Source organism: Scyliorhinus torazame, chromosome 22 (assembly GCF_047496885.1).
Source record: "Scyliorhinus torazame isolate Kashiwa2021f chromosome 22, sScyTor2.1, whole genome shotgun sequence".
In the NCBI taxonomy this organism is placed as follows: Eukaryota; Metazoa; Chordata; class Chondrichthyes; order Carcharhiniformes; family Scyliorhinidae; genus Scyliorhinus; species Scyliorhinus torazame.
Window position 1 is genome coordinate 94,657,746 of NC_092728.1, and position 20,746 is coordinate 94,678,491.

The 20,746-nt window shown below is 49.1% G+C and overlaps 1 protein-coding gene across 1 annotated transcript in view; it reads right to left on the bottom strand.

Moving 5' to 3' along the window:
* fpgs (folylpolyglutamate synthase) overlaps positions 1 to 20,381 on the bottom strand; it is a 44,512-nt gene extending 24,131 nt beyond the window's left edge. The window contains 10 exon segments of the mRNA XM_072488643.1: positions 2,960 to 3,107; positions 4,252 to 4,329; positions 4,793 to 4,895; positions 5,065 to 5,126; positions 5,450 to 5,527; positions 6,433 to 6,547; positions 11,134 to 11,198; positions 12,146 to 12,199; positions 12,758 to 12,892; positions 20,194 to 20,381. Of these exon segments, the coding sequence (XP_072344744.1) occupies positions 2,960 to 3,107; positions 4,252 to 4,329; positions 4,793 to 4,895; positions 5,065 to 5,126; positions 5,450 to 5,527; positions 6,433 to 6,547; positions 11,134 to 11,198; positions 12,146 to 12,199; positions 12,758 to 12,892; positions 20,194 to 20,367 (1,012 nt within the window). The 5' untranslated portion in view covers positions 20,368 to 20,381.
* Between the last annotated feature and the right edge of the window lie 365 nt (positions 20,382 to 20,746).

A 20,746-nucleotide genomic window follows, 5' to 3' on the forward strand; every position in this document is an offset into this window, starting at 1 on the left:
CTCGATTCCACTCGCCTCTCGCTCCAGCCCAGAAACACTGACGCCAATTGTACTGCTGCCCTCCGCGATTCTTCCATCTCCCCAGCCGCGATGGGCTCACTCAACAGGGGAGGTGGTGGCATACTGCCAATGTTTCTGGACTGGTCCTGGCTCAAGCTCCAGGGACATGATTCAAATCCCACCACACTATTTAACTTCAATTAATAAAATATGGAATCGAAGGTTAGCCTCAGTGATGGTGATCAGGAAACTATCATTGATTGACGTAAAAACCCATAGGGTTCACTAATGTCCTAATGCGGCTGAAGCTGCCTCCAAATTCTCAACTAAGTTCTTACTACCGGACGCCCTGAGTATTTCCCCGGGGCTGTTGCTAGCGCCTTCAAACCCGACCGACTACACAAACTGGACTCCATTCTGACCCACTGGAAATCAACCTCACTAATGTCCTTTAAGGAAGGAAATCTGCCGCCCTTACCTGGTCTGGCCTACATGTGACTCCAGACGCACAGCAATGTGGTTTGACTCTGAACGGCCCTCTGAAATGCCCTAAAAAGCCAATCTGTCCAAGTGCAACAAATGTTGTCCTTACCTGTGATGCCCACATTGCATGAATAAATAAAGACTCAGCTGAAATTAAATGCAGAACGCCCAGTGACTGGGTTCATCATCACAAAGGAAATGTTATGTTTGCCAACTTAGCCATTGGGGGGGGGGGGGGGGGGGGGGGGGAAGGAAAGAAGAGCAGGGAGCAGTTTAATTTGTTACCCATTGCTGGCTGGATTTCAAAGCACATGATTCCAATTACAGAATGAACCCGACCCACCTACAATCATTAACCCACACAGGGGGAGTGAGGGGGGGGGGGGGGCAGTTTTATCTTCTACCAAACAGCGCCAGATTCAACAACCGCTCCCAGCTCCCTCCCTCCTACTGTTTAAAGAAAGACATTCTGCAAAAACAGAAGTAAACAAGAAAGTTAATTATAAACCGCTCTAACAGAGACTGATTGGCCCAGTACTTATCCACTGGGTTTAATATCCATCCCAGTCTGGCGTGATTAAAGGGAGCGCTTTCTCCTGAGTGGCAAGAGAGCTGTGCAAACCGAGTTTGGGAATTGTGTTGGGGCCTCGCAGGAGGCACAAAAAACTGTCCTACTTTGGATTAAATTGCCAATCTGACTCAGAGAGACCATAACGCTGCTTTGGTTATCTGGAAATGTCAGAATGAGCAGTCGGGCCATTGTAGCTGTAGAGGCAACGGGACACTGCACACCCCATGGTCCTAGACCGGGGCTAACAATGTTTTAAAAATTCAACCCTCCAGCTCTGACAATTTTCACCTCGGTGAACTCAAAAGGTTCAGCAAAAATATATACAGTGTACATTTTTGTAACTGTAAAGCATGAGGTTGAATCAGGAACGCTACAGGGTATCAGCTGCCGTTCAGTTGGTAGCGCTCCTGCCCCAGAGACAGACAGTTTCAGGTTCAAGTCCCCTTTCTGGGACTTGAACAGGAAAAAGGCTGACACTCCAGTGCAGTACTGAGGGAGGGCTGCACTGGCAGAGGTGCTGGCTTTCGCATGAGACATGGTCCACCTTCCTGCTCTGGTGGCTGCAAAGGGCCCCAGGGCACTATTTCAAGCAAGGGTTATCTCCAATGTCCTGGCTGATATTTACCTCCGAATCATCATTAAAATCAGGCTATCAGACCAGTATCCTTCCTTGTGCTTTTGAGGGGAGGCACAAATCCACCGCCTCACCTAGAAACATAAAGAATAGTAGGCCATTCTGCCCCTCTAGCCGCGTCCAACATTCAATGTGATCATGGTTGGTCCTCTATCTCAACTCCACACTCTCGCTCTCTCCCCATACCCCTTGACCCTTTCAGTATCTAGAAATCTATTTTTCCTTACATATATTCAGTGACTTGGACCTCCACCGCCTTCTGTGGTAGAGAATTCCCCACCCTCTGAGTGAAGAGGATTCTCCTCTTCTGCCCTAAATGCCCACCTTGCATCCGGAGACTGTGGCCCCTTGTTCTAGGTTCCCCCCTCCCAATATAATTAACAGCGACAACACTTTCAAAAAAGTGTTTCAATGGCCATAAAGCGCTTTGCGATGTCCCAGCGGTCGTGAATGTTACACAGTCAGTCTTTCTATTATTTAATCTTTTCTTTTTTTATAAATTTAGAGTACCCAATTATTGTTTTCCCAATTAAGGGGCAATTTAGCGTGGCCAATCCACCTAACCTGCACATCTTTGGGTTGTGGGGGTGAAACCCACGCAGACATGGGAAGAATGTGCAAACTCCACATGGACAGTGACCCAGGGTCAGGATTCAAAACCCGGTCCTCAGCGTCATAGGCAGCAGTGCTAACCACTATGCCACCGTGCCGCCCTGCTGGTTTAATCTTTTCATAGAGGAGTACACAGGTTTACCCAGGGTGAGTTACTGACCTCAGCTGTGCTACTGCGATCAAACAACAAGCAAGGCTCTTGCGTGCCTCCTAGTAATACGAGGGGACGCCAACGAGGTCAGCCTCGTAGTCACAGGCAGCGGCTGGAGTGTTTATCACAGCAAGGCCAAGATGGGCTAGAAACAAGCACATTTAACTCAAAAAATGATCCCGCAGAACAGTTACAGCACAGGAGACTATTCAGCCCATCGTGTCTGCACCAACTCTCCAAATTAACAATTGATTTAGGGCCACTCTCCCTCCCGCCTTCTCCCCATAACCTTGTACATTCTTTCTTTTCTGTTAGTCGAAATCCCTTCAGAATGTTTTGGTGGAACCTGCCCCCACCACACTCTCAGGCAGTGCGTTCCAGGAATCTCCATCTCCAAACCACCCCCCCCCCCCCCCCCCCCCCCCCCCCCCCCCCCCCCCCAGTGCAGATTGGATAGTTTTCCAGTCGGTTAGGAAGAGCACATGGAGTCGGGTTGGCAGCTTCTCACCTGGATGGTGGTGGCGCTGAAGCCACGCCCGGCACAGCTGCAGAGCCAGCGACGCGTTGGACTTCTGATGTTCTCCGGCCAACCCCAAGCTCAGCTTCTCCTCCTGGGACTGGAAATCTTCCAAATCCGGACAGAGTTGCAGGAAACACTGGGGAAAGAAGCACAAGGAAGGAACTCGTCACCCAGCCCGATTACTTTTTAATGGCAAGTTGTTTGAATCATTCTGCCAGGGCACCAGTGACACTGGCCATGGAGCACAGTTAGCCCCATGGTGTCTGGCCTGGAGTGGGCGAAGAGGGACATACATTTGGTTTGGATTTCTCCTGGCGTTTCCTGCAGGAATGACGAGCAGTGAAGACGGGTTGCAGCACCGGGCATAGATTCACTTCTGGCCACAATGCTTCTCATTGTTCCCATCACCATTCACCTCCTAGTTTCGTCTGTCATGTAAGACAGGCAGTAGAGACAGCCTCTGTCGCAATGCAAACCAGCCTGATCCAGCAACTTTAGAAGCGGAAGGGACGACAGTGCACAAACACCTTAGTATCGGAACATCGTCTCCAATCCCATTCCCACAAACGTTAATAGCGAATCCCTGTGGGTGGACCATAAGACATAGGAGCGGAAGTAAGGCCATTCGGCCCATCGAGTCCACTCCACCATTCAATCATGGCTGATTTCAACTCCATTAACCCGCTCTCTCTCCATAGCCCTTAATTCCTCGAGAAATCAAGAATTTATCAACTTCTGTCTTAAAGACACTCAACGTCCCGGGTGGAGGTTGAAAGCTGCTGCCCGTAAATCAGGGCAGTATCTCAGCATCTAAGTAAGCGTCCTCTGGAGGCATGGTTGCTAAATGCCGTTCGTGACTGAGGCACACAGACCAGGACTGACCTCAGCAACCTGGACCATGGAAATGGGGGATTGGGGAGCGGGGCACGGCAATTACGATTCCTCCTGGACTCCGTGACTATTGTTGGACAAGGGCACCAGCCGAGCATGGAATGTGACTAGGTAGTGTTGGCCCCACGGTTAAGTAACCTGATCAAACTCACTGCCCGCATTCACTGAAACACTGAACTGTAAAGGACAATGGAGTACGTCCAGTCGCCAAGCAAAATTCAGCCAAGTGGCAAAAAGATTGACAATCAGCGACGGGGTAAATCCATGGTTCAGTCTTCGGGACGCACATCCTCAACACTGCAGGACAGCTTTCATTTGAAAGAAGCACTTAGGCCCAGTGAAAACGGAACAGTTTCCCACTGTGGTGCCCTCACCGCAGGAACACTTACCCCAATTTCCTTTGCTCTTTCGACAAGGACAGCCATGGGGCCACTGGGCTGTGGGACTGTGAACACTGGGACCCCTGGCTGGAAAAAAAACAAGGAAAATGCATCGGTTGGCAACAAGAGTCAGAAACTGGCGTTACAAGAGCAATGGGAAGAGCAGAAGGTGAGAGTGGATGGGGAAAGAAAAGAAGGGTAAGAAAGAAAAGAACAAATGTGAGTTGGATCAGGTCTCAGGGACATCCCACTAATGCTTCCTGTCTAATGGGTTTGATTTTTTGAAGTCAAGACAGAAGGAAAGTTTCCCCCCCAAAAAAGCAAAGCATTATTCCGTAACCCGCATTCCAAAAGCAGAGATTTTTATATTGCTCAATGTGAGGGATGTTTTCAGCTCTCAGCGAACCAGCTCCTGTTGGGCAACTCAAGAGTTCAAAGCCGGGCTGCAGTACAAACAGGTTCTCTCCCAGGCAGGACTGGTGGAATGTGTGGGAGGCAGGTGCAAGACTCTCGTGTTACGGGGTGAGGCTACAAGACGGTTTCCTCTTACCTTAAAGATTCCTCCTTTCTGCCACGCAATTTTCTCCATGGTGTCCCCCAGGATGCTGACGTGATCGATCCCCAGCGATGAAACCCCACACACAACGGGACGTCTAAAACATGTCAAAGAAACAGGTGATCAGAACTCCACTCCCCCGGGGTAAGTGACTCAATCTAAATAAAGAGCAGGCACATCTAGAATGACTGAAACCAAGGACGCCAGCCCGTAAGCAGGGGTAGAGACTCGGTGTGTTGGAGGCCCGGAATCAAATGAACAATTACCTGATGATGTTGGTACAATCATAGGCTCCACCAATTCCAACCTCGATTATTGCCACGTCAACCTGAATGGAACGTAAAGGTAAAACTCAAAGATTAATATTAATTTATACGAAAATTGTAGCCACCAGTATCCTCAAGTAAAACGTGAACAGTCCTGCTGATTTAGTGATACTGACCAGCCCCCCCCACCCCACCAGATAGTATTTATTTCTCACTGCAATTCTCCTAAACGCAAGCCTGCAAATTGATTACTGGATTCCACAGCCCTAATACAAACAGCACCTAAAATTCCCATGGGGCTGCTTAACAGATCAAAGCCACTGACAAGATTGGCATCACTCTACCCTCCATACGAAATGGGATGGCACAGAACTCAGAAGGTTACCTTCTCGTGCAGGAAGACGTGGAAGGCAAGGATGGTGAGAAAGCGGAAGTATGCAGGCATGGTCCCAGAGTCAGCATCCTTCACACGGCATCGACACAGAGATAAGAAAAAACAGAGTTGGTTAGAGGCGATTCTATAACTGTTTTACGCCCAGCCCAGGAACAAGCAGCCTCCCAAAAGCTACATTTTAATGGGCCCATGTATGCAATCGCGTGAGCCTCACTACTCAAATGCAAAGTGGCACCAGATAAACTACAGCCTGGAGCGCAAGAGGGAAATTCTCAGGCTCGATTTCACACCGAGCAGCCTGCAACGTACATCAAGCTGACCCGCAGAGTGTCTTTCATGGCTGCGCCTCACTACAGGAATAAAAAACAACCAAATTTGTTTTGTGAACGTCCTCGGCATGTTTCTAACAGATTTAAACGCCCTACATGTATGTAATGTTGTTGTTGAAAGCATTCCTAATGTAATGTCATTCCACACTCCCAAGATAAAGCAGCAGCTCAGCGTGGCTGCAGTGTGTCCTGTCTGCAGGATACGGCAGTAAATCACCGCTGCAGCTCCTGCCCCCGCCACCTCCAAGATGCATGGGTGTCGCCAATGCTCACACCACATGATGCAAGTTAATAAGTCACTGGGTCAAAATGCAAGAGGTTCCCCACCCAACAGCAGAGCGGGAGCATCTTTATCGCACGGGCTGCAGAAGCTCAGGAAGGCGACTCAACAGCCCGTTCTCAAGGGCAATTAGGGATGGGCAATAAATGCTGCCTTGCCTGGGACGCTCACATCCCTTGAATTAATTAAAATATAACTGACAAAGAAAACCAGAGCGTCTCTCACTGGCTGTAATATAGGCAAGAAGAACCTTTCAGCAATTCACAAAGATAACAAACATTATCCATTTTCGCACACAGTCTAAACAGTCAAAATACACAGATTGAGAACTGCCACAATACCCGAAAGACACAGACCCAGCTTACCTTGGTTTCATCCAATCGGTTGTAAACCTGCCAGAAGTACTTTGTGAAGAGCTCTCTGCCGATTGGTTTGCCGTTAATTCTGATTCTCTCCCTTACTTGCACCAGATGTGGGGAGCTAGTTACAAGGAGAGGATGGTTAGAACACACCACGTGGAAACAGAGGCAGACGCAGGAGGTAAAACAACAGAAAAGTAGCGAGGGAGACGGGAGCAGGAACAGGATAATTTTGAACAGAAAGACGGGGGAACAGGAGATAGGAAAGTGAGGGGCGAGCCAAGGAGGGAACGAAAAGAGGAAAACGAATCAGTGAGAACAGGAGCAATCAATCCATGCATCATGGGGAGCGAGAGAGAGAAAATGGAGGGGAGGGGGAGGGGATGGGGGGGAGAAAAGAATAAAATGCAGAGGGAAAGAATAAGTGAACGTTTATTTTTAAGACAGAGATCGTGGTTAATTATAGCCTTGTGATGCTCTATGAATATAGTTGAGTACTAGAAAACCCAGGACACAAAGCTTCAACAGTAAGATTCCACTATCCGTGACAAAGTGGAAAGAATCCATGTTTGTTCAAACTGACCAGAACCATGGGTAACACAATGACCCCGTTGTCCAGAGATTATCTCTGACGACAGGTTTGTAAAACCAGCGCCAAACCCGTGCCTGCACAGAGATGATTCAGGGAAGGCCTCAGACTCTCATCATAAAACGGTTCACCAGATGATACCACATGAGTAAAGTTTTTCCTTTTAGAACAAATTATATGGGGGAAAATGGTAGCGTAGTGAAAATGTTTCTGGACTGGTACCCCAGAGGCCTGGACTAACGCTCCAGATGTGCGAGTTAAAATACTTTCACAGCAGCTGGGAAATTTAAATTAAATCAAGTGGCCATTACAAGTTGGTTTCAGAAATCATGACCGTGGAACCACCGGATTGGTGTAAAAACCCATCTGGTCCACCAATGTCCCTTAGAGACGGAAATCTCCTGCCCTTACCCCAATCTCCAGGTCCACAGCAATATGACCAACTCCTAACTTCCCTCTGAAGCCCTCAAGTTATATCGAATCCAGTCCAATAAGAATAAAACCAGATAGACCACTGGGTACAACAAACTCTGCCCAGTCAACCCTGCAAGTTCCTCTTCAGCATCATCTGGGAACTTGTGCTAAAATTAGATTAGCAGAATAAACATCAGCACCGTCTAAAAGCAAATAATATGAGAACAAGGTGCAGACTAGCACTTGGGGATGGTGGTGGGCGGTGTCCATAATGGAGGACAGACTTCATGGTCTGAAATTGTTAAATTCAATGCTGTGTCCAGAAGGTTGTAAAGTGCCAACCTGGTGAAGGCACACACACCAGACCACATGTATGCTAAACAGTGTGCCATGCACAGAAAGGTGATCCCACAACAAAAGAATCGGATAAAAACTTCCACGTCCAATTATGATGGCGGACAATCAAACAAAAAGAACAAGCTCCACAGAGACTCCATCCTCAATGAGAGTGGAGCCCAGCACTACAGTGTGAAAAAAAGATCAAGGCTGAAGCATTTGCACCCATCATCAACCAGAAGTGTTAAATGAATGGACAACCCATCTCGGCCTCTTCCTGAGATCTGCACCAAAGGTGCCAGTTTTCTGCCAGTTCAATTCACTCGATGATATCAAGCAATAGCTGAGTGAGTAGGGCAGCACGGTGGCGCAGTGGTAGCACTGCAGTCACACGGCGCCGAGGTCCCAGGTTCGATCCCGTGTGGAGTTTGCACATTCTCCCTGTGTTTGCGTGGGTTTCACCCCACCACCCAAAGATGTGCAAGAACACACTAAATTGCCACTCAATTGGAAAAAATGAATTGGGTACTCTAAATTTATTTTTAAAAAGAAACAGCTGAGTGAACTGGATACAACAACGGCTATAGACCCCAATAATATCTGTACTATACTGAAGATCTGTGCTCCAGTAATACCTGTAACTCGAGCCATGTTGTTCCAACACAGTTATAACACTGACATCTTCCCAACAAAGTGGAAAATTGCCCAGGTTATGTCCTGCCATAAAAGGCAGGACAAATCCAACCTGGTCAATTACATGGGCAGTATGGTAGCATAGTGTTTATCACTATGACTTCACAGCACCAGGGTCCCAGGTTCAATCCCCGGCTTGGGTGGCTGTCTATGCAGAGTCTGCACCTTCTCCCCGTGTCTGCGTGGGTTTCCTCTGGGTGCTCCGGTTTCCTCCCACAAGTCCCGAAAGACGAGCTATTCGGTAATTTGGACATTCTGAATTCTCCCTCAGTGTACCTGAACAGCCGCCGGTTTGTGGCAACTAGGGGCTTTTCACAGTAATGTCATTGCAGTGTTAATGTAAGTCTACTTGTGACAATAAAGATTATTATTATTACCTCTCCATCTGCCTGCTTTCAACGCCAGTAAAGTGGTGGAAGCTATCAAGCAGTATTTACACAGCAACAACCTGCTGCATGGACCACTGAGCTCCAGATCTCATTACAGGCTTGACCCAAATTCAAAAGGCAATGTGATTGACTACCCTTTACATCAAGGCAACATTTGACTGTGTGGTATCCAGGAACCCCAATAAAATTGAAGTCAAGTGAACCAGGGGGGAAGCCTCCACTGGTAGAAGTCAAACCTGGCACAAAGGAAGATGGCTGCAGTTACAAAAGCCAATCATCTCAGTCCCAGGACATCACTGCAGGATTTCCTCAGGGGAGTGTCCTAGATCCAGCCACATTCAGCTGCTTCTGAAGCATGGACGTTTGCTGATGATCGCTCAATGTTCAGTACCATTCGCAACTCCTCAGATATTAAAGCAATCTGTGACCTTGAGGTCTAGACAAGATTCAGGGTTAGGCTCAGTGGCATTCGCGCCATGTAGGTGTCAGGCAGTGGACATCTCCAACAAAAGAGAATCGAACCACCTATCTCTGACATTCAATGATATTTGAATCCCTCACCATCACCATACGGGTGCAAGTCCGGAGTGTGGTGGAATATCTCCACTTGCCAGGGACAATGCAGCTCCAAAAACAGTCAAGAAGCTCAACACCATCGAGCACTTATTGGCATCCCATCCACCATCTTAAACATTCACTCCCTCCAACACTGGTGCACCCTGACAGCATATAAAAACCACCAAGAGCAACTCCCCAAGCTCCTCTGATAGCACCTTGCAAATCCGTAACCTCTACCACCGGAATGGACAAGCAGTCGCTGCATGGGAACACCACAAACGAGCTAGGTGCAGGCCACTCAGCCCCTCAAGCCTTTTCCACTATTCAATAAAATTATGGCTGATCTGATTGTAACCTCAACCCCACATTCCCACCTGCCCCGATAACAGTTCACCCCCGATAACAGTTCACCCCCGATAACAGTTCACCCCCGATAACAGTTCACCCCCTCGTTAATCAAGAATCTATCTAGCTCTGCCTTAAAACTATCCAAAAGTTTGGTTTCCAATGTCTTTCAAAGAAGTATTCCTGAGCCTTGCCACCACCTCATGTTCCCCTCCAAGCCACACACCAGCCTGACATAAAACTATATCAGCGTTCCTTCGCCGTTGCTAGATCAAAATTCATGAACCTCAATCCTAAAACTGCTGAGTGTTCCTACACTACCTGGACCGCAGTGGTTCAAGGTGGTGGCTCACTAACACCTTCTCCAGAGCAATTAAGGATGGGCGATAAATTCTGCCCCTGACAGCAACACCCATGTCCCGTGTGTAAATAAAATACAGCAGTGTTGTTGAAGGGGACATTTCTCCACTTTTGTCATCCAATAATAGCATCAACTATCCCAACAGTGCGCCCTAAAGATCCCACATTGTACCCAACAGAATTTCAAAGGTGCACAACTTTTTAGGTGAAGCACTTTTTCACATCCCAATCCTAAATTGCTGACCCTTATCCTGAGATTAAGACCCAAGGGTCCGGACTCTCCAGCCAGGAGTAACATCCTCCCAGCATCAACCCTGTAGTCTCTTTATTTCTTTCAGTATGTTTCAATGAGATCACCTCTCATTCTTCTAAACTCTATGGAATTAAAGGCAGTACGAGAACAGGAGAAGCATTTTTAGTTATTTTCAATATTCCCAGGAGGAATAATAATGTTTTAAATTTCAATATTAAAGGCACTATAAAAATGTAAATTATTAGTGTAAATTTACTGTTTGTGCCATGATCTGTTCAACTGCACCTTTACCATTAAATAATTCTTTTTTTTAAATAAATTTTGAGTACCCAATTCATTTTTTCCAATTGAAGGACAATTTAGCGTGGCCAATCCACCTACCCTGCACATCCTATGGGTTGTGGGGGCGAAACCCACACAAACACGGGGAGAATGTGCAAACTCCACACAGATAGCGACCCAGGGCCGAGATAGAATCTGGCACCTCGGCGCCGTGAGGCAGACCATTCAATAATTCTAACAACAATTCTTATGCAACCATATGTTTATTCTTACACAATGTACGGAAATCACATGGCATTGCGAGATATCTCCAATAGAGGGTATGGTTCAGGTCAACTGTTCATCTGTGTGGTCTGTGGGGCAGAGGTACTGATGGCGAACAATTAAATGATCTAATTTAAAAGCCCCAAAAGATACATCACGATCCCTCCCAGTCATCCAGAGGTGATCAGTGTGTGACACAAGCGCAGACGGCCTCTTCATCTCACCTGTAGAAACCAGTCTTTAATCCGTAATTGCGCAATATCTTTTCACAAAACGCGCACGTTGAGCCCTAAAACAGGCAAAAGAAAACTCAGGTCACCATTCAAAAGGATGAATATTAAAAGAGTGAGAGAAACAAAAATCACTCTGGAACGTACATTCTGGAGAAAAGCTACCCTGCGAAAGAACCCATTAAACATCAAGCACAAAACCCTATTAAAGATTTTTGGCACTGCGGTCCTTAGTGAAGATTTAAACAATACCACTTCAGAATCAGATGACGCTTTATTAAGGAAGCATCGTTGCAATCTCCTTAGATGGGTCTCCTTGCTGTTTGTGGAAGCCTCCATGCGCACAATTTGGCTCCTGCATTTGCCTTCAAAATCAGTGACTGCACTTCAAAAAGTAACTTGGCATCCCAAAGTCATGGATAATGTGATATTTGAATAATAGCCTCCAGTAATCAACAGACGCAATTGCTGGCAATATTGTCACATCCCTGACAGATGCTAAAAAAAAAAAAAATCATAAAACAATTCCACCCTCTGATTCTTATTCGCAGACACGCAGTCCCAACATTTCCTTTGGTCACAAGGATGAACAGATGGTCTATTCGAGCTGGAAAGGAAAAGGGATTTTCAGTCATTCCTTTTTTCTACCTACCCCATCCCGCCCCACTTAAACCTGCAGCAAACTTCCAAACTTTTGCCAACTCAATTCCTCAGCAGGCGACCTCGATCCGAGTCAAGAGAGATGTTCGGGCTCCATATCAGAGTCTTGAGGTTCTACACTGCTTCCCCTTCAACCAGGAACACAGGATCGGGAAAGCTTACAATGGGAAGGAAATCTAAGCAGCAACACTCAACCCCGTCCCGCCTCACACAAACTAGCAAATGCAAAACCCTCGGACTTTCAGTATAAAGAAAACAAACCACACTGCGCGTCAAAATATTTACAGCTGTGTCTGTTCCTTTGCAAAGCAAATAAATGGTAAATTAATTTAAATCAAGGACTGACCTTGCCCTTTGTCCCAGTCACATGGATGATAGCGAGCTGGTCCAACACCTCAATCTACCATCAACAAAAGAAAAAAACCAGGTTATCGAACAATGTAGCTTCTAAGTAGACAGTACAAATCACGTCAATCGTGGAAACCTTTTCACGAGGAACTGTTAAATTGGGACACTGGCCACCTTTCATTCTCCTTCCCCTCCATCTCTCCTGCCATGAAGGTGCTGACCACAGGTCTGACTGCCATTGAAATGGTACCTAAATGGCCAACCTTGATGTACGAGTCTGGAGAGTGAACACCATGGTAGCTTACCCATCCACCCAATGCTCACAACTCCACCTTTTCCAGAAAGTGCAACCTTGATTGATTTTTGCATCTCGAAGTGCCCATAGCCCTGGATTGCACCGACCACCTTTTGTTCATGGTATCTCTTGCCCTCAGGTCACTGTCATCGGGAAGCACACAAGAATGGATTGGGCGGATCCACCTGATAAGTTTTCCCACCCCACCCAGTTGACTGGGTATCTTCACTGGAAATCAATCATTTGTGTGGATGTTTGGCGAGGTGTAGCGTCCTGAATCTCCCCACTCAACCAATAAAAGCTCTCTTCCATTACCGTCATTCCAGCTCGGTACACAAAGGATTTCATTGCTTCCAGGGTGCCCTGCTTTTGACCGAGCTGCTGCTCTCGTCGGATCTGCTCCAAGGTGCTGGCATTAGTCTGGAGGGTGTTCAGTGCCTGTACTGCATCCTGGAACCAAACACAAAGGCATGGATCAACGAAAACATTTTTTATTTAAACTCACCGCTTCTTAACGGTATCAAACAGCACAGTCATTCAGCCCACCACCTCTGTGCCTGGAACCTTACACAAGGTGACCTTACAAGACAGAAAGGCAACAAGCCCTGGAAATCCCTCTGGGCAGTGGATGTTGTCTATATGGACTTCAGTAAGGCCTTTGTCAAGGTCCCTCATGGCAGACTGGTACAAAAGGTGAAGTCACACAGGATCAGGGGTGAGCTGGCAAGATGGATACAGAACTGGATAGGTCATGGAAGGCAGAGAGTAGCAATGGAAGGGTGTTTTTCTGATTAGAGGGCTGTATCTAGTGGTGTTCCGCAGGGATCAGTACTGGGACCTTTGCTGTTCATAGTATACATAAATGATTTGGAGGAAAATGTAACTGGTCTGATTAATAAGTTTGCAGACGACACAAAGGTTGGTGGAATTGCGGATAGCGATGAGTACTGTTAGAGGATACAGCAGGATTTAGATCGTTTGGAGACTTGGGCGGAGAGATGGCAGATGGAATTTAATCCGGACAAATGTGAGATAATGCATTTTGGAAGGTCTATGCAGATAGGGAATATACAGTGAATGGTAGAACCCTCAAGAGTATTGACAGTCAGAGAGATCTAGGAGTACAGGTCCACAGGTCACTGAAAGGGGCAAAACGGGTGGAGAAGGTAGTCAAGAAGGCATACAGCATGCTTGCCTTCATTGGCCAGGTCATTGAGTATAAAAATTGGCAAGTCAAGTTGCAGCTATATAGAGCCTTAGTTAGGCCACACTTGGGAGTATAGCGTTCGATTCTGGTAGCCACACAACCAGAAGGATGTGGAGGCTTTAGAGAGGGTGCAGAAGAGATTTACCAGGATGTTGCCTGGTATAGAGGGCATTAGCTATGAGGAGAGGTTGAATAAACTCAGTTTCTCACTGGAACGACAGAGGTTGAGGGGCGACCTGATAGAGGTCTACAAAATTATGAGGGGCATAGACAGAGTGGATAGTCAGAGGCTTTTTCCCAGGGTAGAGGGGTCAATTACTAGGAGGCATAGGTTTAAGGTGCGAGGGGCAAGATTTAGAGGAGATGTACGAGGCAAGTGTTTTTACAGAGGGTAGTGGGTGCCTGGAACACGCTGCCGGAGGTGGTGGTGGAAGCAGGGACGATAGGAACGTTTAAGGGGCATCTTGACAAATACATGAATAGGATGGGAATAGAGGGATACGGACCCCGGAAGTGCAGAAGATTTGTTTAGATGGGCAGCAAAGTCGGCACAGGCTTAGAGGGCCGAAGGTCCTGTTCCTGTGCTGTACTTTCTTTGTTCTTTGAAAGGCAAGACAGAGGGGGCACAGTGCAGCGTTCCCACCTGCCAACACTCCCCCCATCTCACTCCCCACACCATCCCCCATTACTGAACAAAAAGCATCACTTGACACTACTTCACTCAAAAGGAAATGATAGGCAACAGTCACATGGACTAGGGTAGAACTGTCCTCGACACATAGACTCAAATTCTGGAAGTGTGCCATTTTCATAGTGCCCCAGCCATGGTTACCAATTTTGCAATTCCAAAGTGCGGTTGAATAGCACAACACAGGTCTGTCACTGGAGCTTCTTGTAGTCACATTACTGGGAGATATTTGAAGTGACCAATGAGCCTCATCAAGTTAAAAGTGTAATAAAAAATCAGACAATGTTGCAAACACATAGCAACTTGGGGATTAATTGTAAAATGTAAGATTCGGATTAACTCTTTGGGACCTAGGTTCTGTCCAGAACTGAAAAGTGAAAGGTAATAAGAGTTTAATGTGGATTAAGTGCACTTTCCCCTTATTGTGTACAATGACAACACACAAGTACATATTCGGCCACCAGGGAGGGTATCCATCGTGGCAATGCAATACGAAAGGGAAGATCAGGTCTCACGATAATGTAATTCAAACCTTAAGATTAGCTTTCAGTCTGTAACACATTCCTGGATATCCATAACCATACAAACTTGTCAATCCAAAGATGTGCAGGTTAGGTGGATTGGCCATGATAAATTTCCCTTAGTGTCCAAAATTGCCCTTAGTGTTGGATGGGGCTACTGGGTTATGGGGATAGGGTGTAGGTGTTGAACATGGGTAGGGTGCTCTTTCCAAGAGCCGGTGCAGACTCGATGGGCCGAATGGCCTCCTTCTGCACTGTAAATTCTATGATAAATTAGATGCCAGGTTACGGCACACAAGGTTTAAAGTATTTATCTACAACACCCTTCGCACATTATTACCTACAGTACATTCCCAATAAACACTGGGTTACTGAGGGACTAGATTAATCTTTCCCAGTTACTGCTTCCCATATGCCAACTATTTTTAAAAATTCGTTTTGAGGTGAATTAATCTGGTGCGAAATTGAGATGCGTAACCCAGTCAAGACCTGGGCTGGATTCCTGTCTTACAGCAAAGGGTGATAGCTCTTGCTGGTGTCTCTCCATGGGTCCCATCCACCCTCTGGTGCCTCGTTCAAATGCCCACCCTTCCTGTGTGAGCCTAGACCGTAGAGCCCTGGCAGGACATTCAACCATGTGGGTCATCTTTAAAGCAGGGATGACAGGATACCAATCACGAGGCTGAGCTGCCCTCCGAGCCCAGGATCTTGCCTTCACTGCACCCATTACTACCAATCCAGCTCAAATCAACTATTTCAGTGCCGACCATACATCAAACCTGGTTGGCGAACCTCTGCAAATTACTGAAACACTGGGGGAGCCATCATGCCGGTTTATAAATCATTACATACAAGGACGCAATCGCGGGAAACCACTTGGGGAGCTGGGGTTTATAAAAAATATCTGCACTTGGGGGTATCGTTGGCAAGGCCAGCATATACTGGCCGCCTCTCGTTGTTCTTGAGGTGAAGAGCTTCCTTCTTGAACTGTGGGGACAGACATTGCTGCTAAGAAGGGAGCTCCAAGATTTTGTTCCAGTGACACTGATGGGACAGGCCCTCTAAGCCTGTGTCGACAGGGATACAATTCCAAAACTTGCAGGTAGTGGTGTTTAATGGCTTGTTACGAGAGTCAGGAAAGGAGTCAGCCAGCAATGCAGCCCAGTCACTGGCTGGCAGTGCCTGAGCCCAGGGGAAGGTCCGCTTGCCTGACTCTTCAACTGTTGAATGTAGGCAGACAGCAGAATTTGGAGGTTAGAAACATATCTAATAACTTGCATCATTTTTATACACAAGGTTTATGTCCCCCAAGAGCTTTGGTGCTGGCACATGCTGACCAGGCAGGTCCCAGTTTGATTGCCAATCTGTGCTAGGGCTGCATGGTGGTTAGCACTGCAGCCTTGCAGCGCCAGAGACGGGGGTTCAAGCTTGGCCTTTGGTGACCGGCTGTGTGGAGTTTGCACGTTCTCCCCGTGTCTGCGTGGGTTTCCTCGGAGTGCTCCAGTTTCCCCCCTCAGTCCAAAGTTGTGCAAGTTAGGTGGGTTGGCCACGCTAAATTGCCCCTTAGTGTCCAAGGTTGTGTGGATTAGCTGGGGCTACAGCAGGAGAGCGAGCCTAGCTAGGGTGCTCTTTCAGTGGTCCGTGAAGACTCAATGCGCCAAATGGTCTCACTTGCACTTTAGGGATTCTACGTCTATTCCATGACTATGTTAACCCGGGAAAGGGAGAATCACAGCTGGTTGGGTTGGAATGGTGTAAGACCAGGGAAATAGCCCACTTGTGATTGCCATCCGATGCTCCCTGCTATAACGTGCACACATCTTGATTCAAGCAGTGACCACAGGTCAGTCAACAATCATAGAACCAAGTCCATTTTGGTGGCTGTAACTATAAACAAGTATTTCCAAATTCAGATAAACGCAACTCAACGCGGAGCCAATGCTTTTTTATTTCTGCAGTCTAATGAATGATCCGCAGGTGTATTCATTCGATCATTAACTTCAGACTGTGCAGCTGGTTTAACCTGTTTCCAAACCTTGGCTAGAGTCCAACTGGGAACCTAAATGCTCTAGAGCACAGAAACAGGCCATTCAGCCCAACCTTCCACATTAGCCTAACCTTCATTTCACTCTAGCAACTCTCTTCCATTCCTTCCTTCATGTGTTTACCCAGTTTCCCTCAAATGCATCTGTGCTATTTGCCTCAACAAGTCTTTGCGACAAGGAGTTTCATGTTATCGCCACTCTGAATAAAGATGTTTTCCTTAGGTTTGCTATTTCATTTATTAGTGACTACTGGCCCTGTGGTTTTGGTCTCCCCCACAAGCGGAAGCATATTCTCTACCTCTGTCTTTTTCGTACTCTTGGAAGTATTTGGTCAGGTCACCCGTCAATCTTCACTTGCCGAGAGAGCCCCAGCATGTTCAATCCCACTCCCAGTCTCAAAATCAACCGCTCGAACCAAGCTTTTATGATGCTTCCTTCTTCAGCTTGACATCATTTTTCCTTCCAGCTTGTTACATTTCCACACGCCAAAAAGATACTCTACATATGCAATTCGTTTTGGTTATGAGAACGGCTCTTGCAAATAGGAATCACAAATGCCACATCCAGAAGTCTAAAAACATCCTAACCCACAGCCACGGAAGGGAGGTCAGGGATATTGGCATTAATTTCACCTTCCTCCCAAGCGTGCAGCAACTTGCTTGGGCCTGGTTATGCACACAGAGAACATGACCCGAAATGCGGTGTCTGAGATTGTGCTGGAGGCAGATTCAACCAAGATGGAATTGGCTTGTTATATGAAAAATAAGAATGTGCGGAGTCGCAGGAAAATGGCACTAGGTAAATTGGTCCTACAGAGCTAGTATAGATACGATGGGCTGAACAACCCTTCTGTGCTGTAACAAAGTTGTGATTCTGTTTACTATTCACCCCTGACACCTTCCCAATGAATTGGCAACACCGTACAAATAGTTCTATGCGGTCTAAAGGTGTGCAGTTAGTTGTATAGGATATACTAAATTGCTCCTAGATGGGGTTAGGGGGATAGGACCTTAGGTAAGGTGCTCTTTCAGAGTGTCGGTACAGACTCGATAGGCCGAATAGCCTCCTTCTGCACATTAGGGATTCTACTCGTCCTGCAACCCCACCCTAAGGGGCAATTTAGCACAGCCAAATCATCTAACCTGCACATTTTTGGACTGTGGGAGGAAACCAGAGCACCCGGAGAAAACCCACACAGAGGTAGGTAGAACATGCAAACTCCACAGTCACCTAAGGCCGGAATTAAACACGGGTCCCTGGTGCAGTGAGACAGCACTGAGCCATCGTGCCGCCCTAGAGATATCTTCAAAAACTTCAAAACCAGAAACATTCAGCCTAGCCCACAGAAATATCATATGAACCGTTGCAACAATTTTAAATCTGACGGGGCAACTGTTCAGGAATACTTTTGGACGGTCTCATTCGCAGGGACCAGCTGCCAGAATAACCCAGGGGAGGAAGTCACTGATATCCGAGACACTGAGGTGCCCCCACCCCCCACAACTGAGACACGGAGATGCGCCCCCCCCCCCCGAGACAGAGGTGGCCCCTCCCTCCGAGACACTGAGGTGCAACCCCCCCCCTCCCCCAGAGACACTGAAGTGCCCCCCCTTTCCGAGATACCGAGGTGCCCCCCGCTCCGAGACACCGAGGCGACCCCCCCCTCCGAGACACTGAGATGATCCCCCACCCCGGGACACTGAGGTGCTCCCCCCCCCTCCGAGACACTGAGGCGACCTCCCTCCGAGACACTTGAGGCGACCCCCCCTCACCGAGACACTTGAGGCGACCCCCCCTCCCCGAGACACTTGAGGCGACCCCCCCTCCCCGAGACACTTGAGGCGACCCCCCCCTCCCCGAGACACTTGAGGCGACCCCCCCTCCCCGAGACACTGAGGTGCCCCCCCTCAGAGACAGAGGTGCCTCCCTCAGAGACACTGAGGTGCCTCCCTCAGAGACACTGAGGTGCCTCCCTCAGAGACACTGAGGTGCCTCCCTCAGAGACACTGAGGTGCCCCCCCCCTCAAAGACACTGAGGTGCCCCCCCCCCTCAGAGACACTGAGGTGCCCCCCCCCTCAGAGACACTGAGGTGCGCCCCCCCTCAGAGACACTGAGGTGCCCCCCCTCAGAGACACTGAGGTGCTTCCCCCCCCCCAGAGACACTGAGGTGCTTCCCCCCCCTCAGAGACACTGAGGTGCTTCCCCCCCCTCAAGAGACACTGAGGTGCTTCCCCCCCCCCTCAAGAGACACTGAGGTGCTTCCCCCCCCCTCAAGAGACACTGAGGTGCTTCCCCCCCCCCCTCAAGAGACACTGAGGTGCTTCCCCCCCCCTCAAGAGACACTGAGGTGCTTCCCCCCCCCCTCAAGAGACACTGAGGTGCTTCCCCCCCCCCTCAAGAGACACTGAGGTGCTTCCCCCCCCCCCCTCAAGAGACACTGAGGTGCTTCCCCCCCCCTCAGAGACACTGAGGTGCCCCCCCCCCCTCAGAGACACTGAGGTGCTTCCCCCCCCCCTCAGAGACACTGAGGTGCTCCCCCCCCCCCTCAGAGACACGGAGGTGCTTCCCCCCCCCCCCTCAGAGACACTGAGGTGCTTCCCCCCCCCCCTCAGAGACACTGAGGTGCTTCCCCCCCCCTCAGAGACACTGAGGTGCTTCCCCCCCCCCCCTCAGAGACACTGAGGTGCTTCCCCCCCCCTCAGAGACACTGAGGTGCTTCCCCCCCCCTCAGAGACACTGAGGTGCTCCCCCCCCCCCTCAGAGACACTGAGGTGCTTCCCCCCCCTCAGAGACACTGAGGTGCTTCCCCCCCCTCAGAGACACTGAGGTGCTTTCCCCCCCCCCCCTCAGAGACACTGAGGTGCTTCCCCCCCCCCCCCTCAGAGACACTGAGGTGCTTCCCCTCCCCCTCAGAGACACTGAGGTGCTTTCCCCCCCCCCCCTCAGAGACACTGAGGTGCTTCCCCCCCCCCTCAGAGACACTGAGGTGCTTCCCCCCCCCCCCTCAGAGACACTGAGGTGCTTTCCGCCCCCCCCCCCCCCCCCAGAGACACTGAGGTGCTTTCCCCCCCCTCCCCTCTCAGAGACACTGAGGTGCCCCTCATCCCCACCCCAGTGAGGGGAGCATCTGCGGGAGAGAAGCGGAGCTCCGGGGTGTCGGAGTCCCCGAAAGGCAGGTCCGGGAGAAAGCGCGGGAAAGGTGCCGGGCGCCCACCGGGGAGGGAGGGTCTCTGACCCGCTGTCCAGCCACCCGGCCCAGCCCCGACCCTCCGCCCGGCTCCCGCCGTACCTGGTACTCCGTGCTGGGGAAGCGCAGAGCCATTTTGGTATGCGCCCTGTTGTAGCTTCTCCTCCAGCCAGCTGCCGGTGTTCGGGGTGCCGCCCCTCTCCGCTCGGCTCCACTCGGAAAACTCCTGGCGGGCAGGAGCCGGGCCGCCACCAGAGCGCGGCGTAGCCCCGCCATTACTAACCCCCACACACGTGGCTCTGCCACCAACTCCGACCTCTGACCTCCTGGCGGGCAGCCCCGAGCCAGCGAAGGGCGCCGCCATCTTTGATGCTGGCAAATGGGAGCACACGTCTAGAAGGACTGGAGCAGCAGGAGGAAGGAGGCTGCTGCTCATCTCTCCCGCTGCGTCCCTTCATTTTTTTTGTTGAAAGCAAATTACTGCGGATGCTGGGATCTGAAACAGAAAATGCTGGACAATCTCAGCAAGTCTGCCAGCATCTGTGGAGAGAGAAGGGAGCTGGCGTTTGGAGTCTGGGTGACTCTTTGTTAAAGTTGCAGAGGCTGAATGCCCTCCCATCCCAGCATCTTGCCTTCACCAAAATCTATTATGTTC